This window comes from Osmerus mordax, chromosome 19 (assembly GCF_038355195.1).
Source record: "Osmerus mordax isolate fOsmMor3 chromosome 19, fOsmMor3.pri, whole genome shotgun sequence".
NCBI lineage: Eukaryota > Metazoa > Chordata > Actinopteri > Osmeriformes > Osmeridae > Osmerus > Osmerus mordax.
Window position 1 is genome coordinate 11,028,139 of NC_090068.1, and position 10,447 is coordinate 11,038,585.

A 10,447-nucleotide genomic window follows, 5' to 3' on the forward strand; every position below is an offset into this window, starting at 1 on the left:
TGGCGACGGGGCGAGGAGCGAGACAGGGGGAGGGGAGCGTGTGTTTCCCATGGTTCCCACTTTATGAAATATGGAAGAAGAAAAAAAAAGAAAGAGAAGAAATGACAGGCAGCTCTAGAGCGAAATGACTAAAAATATTTATTTTCCTCGCCAACCCTCAGGAGAGTGGGAGCGAAGAGAGAGAGAGAGAGACAGAGAGAGAGACAGAGAGAGAGACAAAGAGAGAGAGAGACAGAGAGAGAGACAGAGAGAGAGAGAGAGAGACAGAGAGAGAGAGAGAGAGACAGAGAGAGAGACAAAGAGAGAGAGAGACAGAGAGAACACCAATGAGGGTGTTGTCCAGGAGTGTGCTGTGTTAAGAGGCTAGAGCTCTGTTTCCTCTCTCCCTCAGACAGCACGGTCGGCTGACAGACTTAGCACCAGCTTGAAGCTCATTTAAATATTTGTACTTGGCTTCCCCTGCAGGGTGTGTGTGTGTGTGTGTGTGTGTGTGTTTGTGTGTGTGTGTGTGTGTGTGTGTGTGTGTGTGTGAGATGGGCTCTCAGAAAGTGAGCTACATACTGTAATCACAGCTCCTGTGTCGCAAGCCGTTACCACACAGCAGCAGGTTGCAGGGAGCTCCGCCCACTTTGCTCTAAGGGGGGTGATCTCAGTGGCCGTCTCCACCCACTGTGCCTCTGAGGGGGAGGAGCCATCCTGATGGGGTCAGGGTTGATCCCAGAACAGTCCTGCTCTGCTCCGCTCTGAGAGGACTTCATCCTGAACAAAAGAACCTCTGACAAAGAAGATCCTCTTCACTCTCACTCTCGCTTTGATCTTATTAAAATTCACAGCTGATCCAATCAAGTTCCTAGAGGGCTGAACATGTCCTTGCCATGTAAGCTGTGTGTAAGTGTGGTGTGTGTGTGTGTGCGCGTGTGCGCGTGTCTGTTCCATGTCATAAATCCCGATTACAAGTGAAAGTCCTACTAAATGAAACCACTGAAGCTGTGATAATAGATCTCTACTCTGTCAGCTGCAGGAGGGGGGGCAGTGGAGGGCGGGGGGGCAGTGAGGGGGGGGGCAATGGGGAAGGGGCAGTGGAGGGGGGCGGCCTGAATGACAGGCAGAGGGGAGGGGACATGTTATTGATCTCTGGGCCTGCAGGGTGTCTGGAGTCCCACTGTGGTATTGAGTAAAGCAGCTCCATGCCCAACACAAGCAGAACCTCCACACTGGCCCCGCCCACCTTAGCATCCTGCATTTTTTATGAAGGATCACAAAATGTATTTCTCCCAGGTGATGGAATATTCAGTCATGCGTCGATACGGGTAGATCTATACAATAATACTATACTAGCTATGAAAATTAACAGGAATAGATCTATACTAGGATAATATACTAACTAACTTTATTACCAGGAATAGTTATATCCTACCATACCAGTAAACTAGCTAACAGTATAACTACAAATATGTCTACACTACCATCCTTATCTAGCTAACAGTTTTCCCAGAAATAGATTTATGCTACCCTACTATACTAACATTATTACCAGAAATATATCTACAGTATTCTATCATACCAATGTAACGTAAATACTATACTGGTTAACAGTTTTGCTCGGTGTAGAAACTGTACCTGCTGATACTGTGTGGTTGTTGCAGAGCCACAGTGGACCAAACGTCCACTCCTAAGGTTATTCTCTTCCACTTCAAACGAGTCACATGATCCCTGATCATCTCAAGATATCAGGCCACGTTCTCCAGACACACCACTCCACTGAAATAGGTTATTTTTAAACAGCACTTCTAGCACTGGTATATAGCACTAGTATATACCAAATAGGTCTGATTTAAATAACCAGTTTTCAACTTGGATCAGGTGGGTTTGATAAAGAAACTCAGACCCCCAATCCTCCCTGAGATGCTGAGGAGGTTACGCTGAGACATACATGATGAGGTTCCAGCTCTACTGATGCACAGACAAGGTTTACTCCAGTATACAGATCACACCTGCTACAGCACTGTGGCTAAGTTGATCTACTCTACTTCCAACATCATCGATCGTCATCTTCGGGATCACAAAACCTTGTTTGCGCGCCGGTAGAGGTTTGTGGTAGTTATTAGAGTTTCCTTTCTTTGGGGCTTTTCACAATCCCAAAACTCACCACATAAAAGCATTTTATAAATAGTTATCTGTTGCTGTTCTTCCCCGTGTCTGACCCCCCTCCCCTCCCCACCCCACCCCTCCCCTGATCTGACTAGACAATGCAGAGAACCACCGAACACAGCTTCCAGAAGGCGGAGCGGTGAGCTAAGAATATTCTTCCCCAATTCCCAAAGCCTCCAGACAAACAGAGCAGCACTCCCACACAGAGCCTGCACCGGCATGGCCGTTTGCTCCTATTTGATTTGAGGGACATAATAAATGACTCCCCTGATGCAGTATGTGGGACTTTTGAAAGAAAATATTAGAATATCTGCCAGGGTCTTTTTTTTCTCCTCTACTTTCACTGAACCACAAAAATATCTTTATGGAAAAAACATCTCTTGGTGTACATCTCATACAGTGCAGTCTGCCAAAATAAACAATTTACTGAAGAAGTTAAAAAAAAAACGGAAGAAAAAAAAACCCACGAGGAATCGTTATTGACAGTTGTAATGTATTCGGTCTGTCTCCATTCGCGCCCCCCCCCCCCTGTTCTATATTTAGCCTTTCTCCTCTGCGTGGTCGTTCGTTCCTGCCTCTGCACTTTCAGTGCTTTGAAAGACAGAATTATCTGGGTTTCAAAATTTAGCATTCAGTTGCTTAGCAACACCGGCCTCAAAGGCTTGCGATGCGAAGGCAGACACCACCGTCTCCGTCTTGTTAAGCCACGGAGCAATGGGGGTGAAGGGGCGAGGGATAGGTGTGCTACGGGGTGGAGTGGGGGGGTAAGTGAACGCACTCCAGCGCTATTCCTGAGGTGATATTCCTCGAAGCCAGGCGTTTGATCACTTTATAGATCAGGGCATCTCCAGCAGTTGCAGTGGGGTCAGACCAGGGCGACGGGAACCACACAGAGCAACAAAATAACGTTCTGAGTTTATGATTGTAGTCAGTGATGCCTGGGTTGGAGGATGAGTTTTTGTGTGAAGCTACGTTTGACATTGTCGGCCTATTCGTTTAGCAGAGACTTTCATCCACAGCGACACACAACTATACACAAAAAGTGTATAGTTCAAGGAACGGTTTTGTATTTTTCCACACAGTGCAAAGTGCAAAGTAGCCACACATCAGCTACCGGGCATGGTGAAACAATAACAATCTGTTAGTACTACTCAACCTTCGTCTCCTGGTACCTCATCACAGGTGTATTACTACTGGACAGTCTACTGCTATTTCAGAGCCTCACCCGGCTGCACGGGCTCTCCTGTCAAGATCATCTAAGGGTTCTTTCGAAGATGGCTTGATGATGAGAGAACTTGAAGAGAGCCTGAAATAGACCACGGTACTAAATAGACCACAGTACGTAACAGAAAACACAATGGACCATATTTGAAGACCAGAGGACAGGTCAGGGTCCATTGGTGCCATATCTTGTTTTTGTACACTACATGTACCTGGTCAGGTACATCTTGTATAATCAGGTTTGTGGTATTCTGCTGATAAGAGTTATGAAGAGACGTTGCTTGAATGTACAAGTTTCATATCCAGATACAGAGTTAAACCCTGTGTGTGGCTACACCCCCTAGGACAGAGAGAGAGAGACAGAGACACAGAGAGAGAGAGAGACAGAGAGACAGAGAGAGAGAGAGAGAGAGACAGAGAGAGAGAGAGAGAGAGAGAGAGAGAGAGAGAGAGAGAGAGAGAGAGAGAGAGAGAGAGAGAGAGAGAGAGAGAGAGAGAGAGAGAGAGAGAGAGAGAGAGGAGGAAAGAAAAGAAACAAAGAAAGAGAGAGGGAGCGTTCCAGCATGGTCGCCTCCTCAGCCTGCTCACTGTTTAAATAACTGTTTATCTATTTCCTTGATTATTCCATTGCGCAAGTCTGGCACGCAGCAGCAAGCCCAGCACACAGACCCCATCATCCCACTGGCCGGCCACAGTTAACACACACAGTTTACAGAGCACAGATTCCTCCCAACCTCTCTGGCTGGGCCTACGTAACCTTTCATATCACCCGCAGGGGAGAGGCGGGGCCTGCCATCCAGCCAGGCCTCCCTGCCTAACCCAAACACACACAATTTAGCACACTCTCATATAAATACACGCTTTCACATAAACGTACACACTCACACATAAACACACACCAAACACGTAAACACACACACACATAAGCACACTCACACATAAGCACACTTGCATAAATGCACACACACTCACATGTAGACACACACACACGCTCACATAAACACACAAAAACTCACATAAACACACACATTCACACAAACACACACTTAGCAAAATTTGGGACCTCTACCAGACCCACCCCTCATCCCCTTAAGCCCCTTGGTGACTCTGGAAGTGTCCTGTCTGAGAATACTGGGGGAGGATGGAACTCAGGGACTTGGGAGGAAGAGAGGGAGGTAGAGAGGGGGTAGAGAGGGAAGTAGAGGGAGGTAGAGATGGAGGTAGAAAGGGAGGTAGAGATGGAGGAAGAGGGGAGGTAGAAGGGGGGGTAGAGATGGAGGTAGAAAGGGAGGTAGAGGGAGGTAAAGATGGAGGAAGAAGGGGGGGTAGAGAGGGAAGTAGAGGGGGGGTAGAGAGGGAGATAGAGAGGGAGGTAGAGATGGGGTGTTGAGGTAGCCCACAGTCAGTCTGTAGCACAGAGACCAGAGCTGAGAGTGCAGTGGTGTTCATGGTGTTGCAACGTCCTCATCCTGCAGTAAATACTCATACATATTAGTGTGAAGCAACTGTATCCTGCTCTGTTTGTGCAACACATCCTTCCCACTGAGAGGGAGTAGAGGCCAGGGACAGTAGAGGCCAGGGACAGTAGAGGCCAGGGAAAGTAGAGGCCAGGGACAGTAGAGCCCAGGGGAAGTAGAGGCCAGGGGAAGTAGAGGCCAGGGAAAGTAGAGGCCAGGGACAGTAGAGGCCAGGGAAAGTGGAGGCAGGGACAGTAGAGGCCAGGGACAGTAGAGCCCAGGGACAGTAGAGCCCATGGGAAGTAGAGGCCAGAGGGAGTAGAGGCCCCAGAGGCTGTGGACTGACTCACCTGCTCTGGGCTGTTCTGGGGTCTGGTCCAGGGTCTGGTCCAGGGTCTGGTTTTCCATCCACTCCTGCATCAGTCTACGTCTGAAAAGCTGTGGTCCAGCATGGTGTCCTGACTGCCTCCCAGACAGGCTGGTGTCTGTTCCAACACAGCAACACAACACAACCATCAACACAGCCATCAACACAGCCATCAACACAGCCATCAACACAGCCATCAACACAGCCATCAACACTGCCATCAACGCAGCCATCAACACTGCCATCAACGCAGCCATCAACACAGCCATCAACACAGCCATCAACACAACCATAAACACAGCCATCAACACAGCCATAAACACAGCCATCAACACTGCCATCCACACAGCCATCAACACTGCAACACAACACAGCCATTAACACAGGTTTGGGTTTGACTTCTTCTGAATCATACTACTCTAACACACACTCCCCTGCCTTTACACACTCTCATACACCCTCCTCTGTCACACACACTCACACACTCCTGTCTCATACACACTCCTCTGGGATTGCATTCAAACGCAGAGCGCCGTCGATAATTACGCTTGAGGAACACAACCCAGCGGAAACATGAGAGCGTGAACAGAGAGGAGCTGCAGCCCATATTCCTCCTCCGATCAGGACATAACAGAACACCTCAGACGCATGGAGACTCCTGTCAACACAGCAGCCAAGGGTCTGGGGAGATTGGGTCATCTTTTATGAGCGCTGAAATCTCTTTAGGGTGTAAATCCCTGTTGTCTGGTGCGCCCCGATGGTCTGGCTCTTTATTTAGACTGAAGCTTTGCATACCTCTAAATAAGGACTGCCTCAACTGGACCCTCTATGTCAGTCTCTTCATCTACTGTCGACATGGGACAGAACGTCAGTCTAGTCACAATATACCGGGTGGTTCCACATCGGCATGCACGCACACTCCCGTCTCACACACACGCTCACAAACACTCTCATACACCCTCCACTGCCTGACACACACCCTCCTACGTGCTCTCAGAAACACCTCTGTATCACACACACACACTCGTACACGCTCTCGTGTACACTCCAGAGCCACACACACCCGCACACACACACTCTCATGTACACTCCACACCCTCATACACACTCTCTCATGTACACTCCAAAGCCACACACACCCTCACACACACACTCTCTCGTGTACACTCCACACCCTTACACACACGCTCTCATGTACACTCCAGAGCCACACACACCCTCACACACACACTCATGTACACTCCAGAGCCACACAGACCCTCACACACACTCTCTCATGTACACTCCACACCCTCACACACACGCTCTCATGTACACTCCAGAGCCACACAGACCCTCACACACACTCTCTCATGTACACTCCACACCCTCACACACACTCTCTCATGTAGACTCCACAGCCACACACACCCTCACACACACTCACACTCTCTCATGTACACTCCAGAGCCACACAGACCCTCACACACACTCTCTCATGTACACTCCACACCCTCATACACACTCTCTCATGTACACTCCAGAGCCACACAGACCCTCACACACACTCTCTCATGTACACTCCACACCCTCACACACACTCTCTCATGTACACTCCACAGCCACACACACCCTCACACACACTCTCTCATGTACACTCCACACCCTCACACACCCTCTCTCATGTACACTCCACAGCCACACACACCCTCACACACACTTTCTCATGTACACTCCACACCCTCACACACACTCTCTCGTGTACACTCCACAGCCACACACACACGCTCTCGTGTACACACACCCTCTGGTGCTTCATACACAGTCCAGTGTGTTTCATCATCACTAGATATTGTCTCCTTTGTTGTCCTCAACAGTCCAATCATCTGGTTTGAGGAGAGCGCGGGCCTCGCTTGACTGAGGCAGTGCAGGGCTTTCATGTGAGCGCCTCAACACCAGCCGCCTAATATGAATTTCAAATAGCCCCCCGTCCCCCCCCGTCACAGATGGTACCATAACCATCATAAGCTCTCTTCCAACTATCACAGCACGCACTCCTACCAAGACTGGGGTCTCACTTCCCCTCTCTCTCTCTCTCTCTCTCTCTCTCTCTCTGTGTGAGGATCAGTAGGAGGTGGAGGAACAGGACACTCGTAATAGGAGGAGCAGCAGATGTAGATGCAAATGAAGACGGAGGAGGAAGTTAGAGAGGAGGAGGAGGGTGAGAAGGTCGTAGAGGGGAGGAGGAGACAGAAGACGTGTGTTCACAGAAGGCCATCCCTGTGATGTTAATGATGACAGTCTGGTGTACTCTAGACACCGCTGCTTCCCCCAAGCACCTGGCCACACGCAGCGACAACCAGAAACACTCTCAAAGATAGACACACACACACACACTCAGTCGCTCACACACACTCAGTCGCTCACACACACTCAGTCCCTCACACACACTCAGTCCCTCATACACACTCACTCACACACACTGTGGAACTGAACACAGAGCAGGTTCATTCAAGTCTCTTCCTTTCAACTTCTTCTCACAAGTAAAGTAATATCCTGTCATCTTTATACAATACCAATCTGGGGTAGTCTTGATGATTGAGTCGTGTATTAGCTGATGGCGGTACTGATTCTCCTTTCATGCAAGCTATACTCATTAGCCGTTCTGCCGCTCTAATAAGGCACTATAGGATCTCCCTGAGCCTGAGTAATTAGGTGTGGGACGGAGACGCGGGGAGGGTAATTGTCTCATGTCTAAGGTTCTGTGAGGATACCGGGCTGGAAATGGGCAGGTGGGGAATCTGGAGGTGGCTTCTACGCTCTGACAACGTGACGCAGGTGTCAAACTGAAGCGGTAGAACCGACTGAGGGGAAGATGGAAAAATAAAGACATTCTCCAGAGTGCAAGAGACTATTATTTCTAACATTTCATTCTGAACTAGGTAAATCCTTGATAATGGATGATTCTCATGCTTTTGAAAATTTGTTTGAGCAGTGCTAATAAAATAGGCTTGTCTCAGAAGGTTAACACGCGCTATCGAATCTATTTTTCCCTTTTGCTCAGGTGCGAATAACACATCCCGGACAGATTGTATCTCTGTGTTATGTCAGACATGACGTTACACGACATTTTAACACAATAGCCCTCTTTGGAAACCGCTCACCTGTCACGTGTAGGACCTGTGAGAGCCAAATGACCGCGAGAAGCCCGATTCCCCCGCAGCAGAACCGCTGGAAGGGCCGCCTTCTACCCTTTTGTAACTTCATTCCAAAATCGTTTGTTCACCCGTCAAAACATAACTGTTGCTGTTGCGGGCAGTTGCGTTTCCACTTTTACTGCAAGCAAGATGTTCGAAATTCTCCCCCGCCGACTCTGTTGTCAAGTTAGTTGATTGCGAAAGGCGGTGTTAAATCCTCTCCGACTCGATTCAATTCGGATTATTCAGACTATTTCATCCTGTCAATAAAGCGCACCGTGACATCCATGTCTTGAGTTCAAACGAGATTATAAATGAGGATTGGGTGGAGAGGTGTCGACAACACCCACGGCCGCCAGAAGAGAAGATTGAGAGGTCGACAGCAGATCCCAAACCGAGAGTTCGGGCACTGGCAAGCAACACGGTCTCACTGGGTTGACGCCACTCTGACTCGCGGGCTCTGAAGTCCTGTTCGCCGTTCTGCCTCGAGCCGCTATCGTTTAACCACTAGGCGGCGACAGAGAAGGTCTAGCCTAAAATGTGTAGTTTAAGCATGCTGTAGGCTGTGGGTTAGTGTAGATATAGAATGCAGAAGAAATCAGTTTGGAAATCTGTGTGACGTTTTGCATTCATGACCTGAATGACCTCAAGAGGATAACTCAAGAGGAAAACTGTTTCCACTTGACACTTGAGTTTCACAGCAGAAAAGTCATAGTTGGCTGGGTTCAGACGTGGCCTGGCTATTTTAAATACCTTTGTGTTATATTCTACTTCTGGGTAAGGATTCTAAACATAACCATAAATCACATATGACACACACACCGCACACAAATATACACACACCACACACACACACCACACACACAAATACACACACACAAACGCTCATACGCTCTGTGTTTACAGAACATTGATGTTGATGAACCTGTGTTAAGCCCTTGAGCATGTCACACACACGTTCTGCTCTGGGCTCTGGGGAAGATTCTGCCCGAGTACTCCAACCCCAAATAAAGACATAAGCCAGTGCATTGTTGTCATGATCCGTCTCCAGGTGTCACGCCAGGGAAGATAAACAGCTTCTCGGTGGCCAGTGTTTATGAGAGCTTTCCAAGGGACAGAGTCCAGGTAAATGTTTGTGTTATGTTGTCATGCAGTGTTATGGATAAGCCTGCGGAGGACAAGACTTGGAAAATATATCTTCCTAACACGCTTCCCGACAGATGTGTGTCGTAAAGCACGTTAAGATGTTAAGCATGTTAAGATGCACATGTGTATGTGTGTGTGTTTCAACTCCAGACCTTCTAATCTGCGGTTTCCGACACATTCTAACCCTGAATCACAACAGCATTGACAGGTCGCCAGGGAGACATGTGTTTCTTTTGATCAAAACGTCTGATAAATGAATCTAAAGGTGTAAAATGTGTGTATTTGTCAGATGAGAGCGGACTGAAGGCAGCAGAATGTGTGTCGGAAGAACTTGTATGTATCTTGAGGTGCATGTGTGTGTTTGAGTGTGTTTGACTTCAGTGTGTGTGTTCAGAGAGTGTCTGCATCTTCACAATATGTTTGTGTTTCTGCAGAACATGTGTGTGCTTTCAGTGTGTGTGTGTGTGTGTGTGTGTGCGTGTTCCTCACACGTGTCTCTTCACAACTTGTGTGTGTGTGTGTCTTCTCCAGGAAACAGGAAACACACAGCCAATATCATACAAACATCCGAGCAAAGACAGACCAAGCGTTTATAAAGGTACTGAGGCCTCTTTATTGCCATTATCCCTCCTGTTCACAGTACATGAACAACATTTACTAACTTCAGCTTCTCATGAGGGCATGAACAGGTCGGAGGAACAGCGTCACTGCAAACTGTTTCGTTGTGTGTGTTTTCAGATACATTCCCATGGCGTGACACTAGTCAGTTCAGCATCAGCCTCTTAGCCATGGCTAAACTAAGTGCATAACATGTAGGATCCTCACACGTCATGCGCCACAGCGCCCCCTATCCCTCACAGGGCACATGGCATCAGTGGAAGGAGTGATTCTACTCGAGCTTTACTCCAACACTAAACAGCCTGTCTAAT

At 48.3% G+C, this 10,447-nt stretch overlaps 1 protein-coding gene across 1 annotated transcript in view; it reads right to left on the reverse strand.

Moving 5' to 3' along the window:
• LOC136963310 (sodium/potassium/calcium exchanger 3-like) overlaps positions 1-8,442 on the reverse strand; it is a 41,245-nt gene extending 32,803 nt beyond the window's left edge. The window contains 2 exon segments of the mRNA XM_067257408.1: positions 5,180-5,314; positions 8,340-8,442. Coding sequence (XP_067113509.1) covers positions 5,180-5,314; positions 8,340-8,442 — 238 coding nt within the window.
• Positions 8,443-10,447: the final 2,005 nt, after the last annotated feature.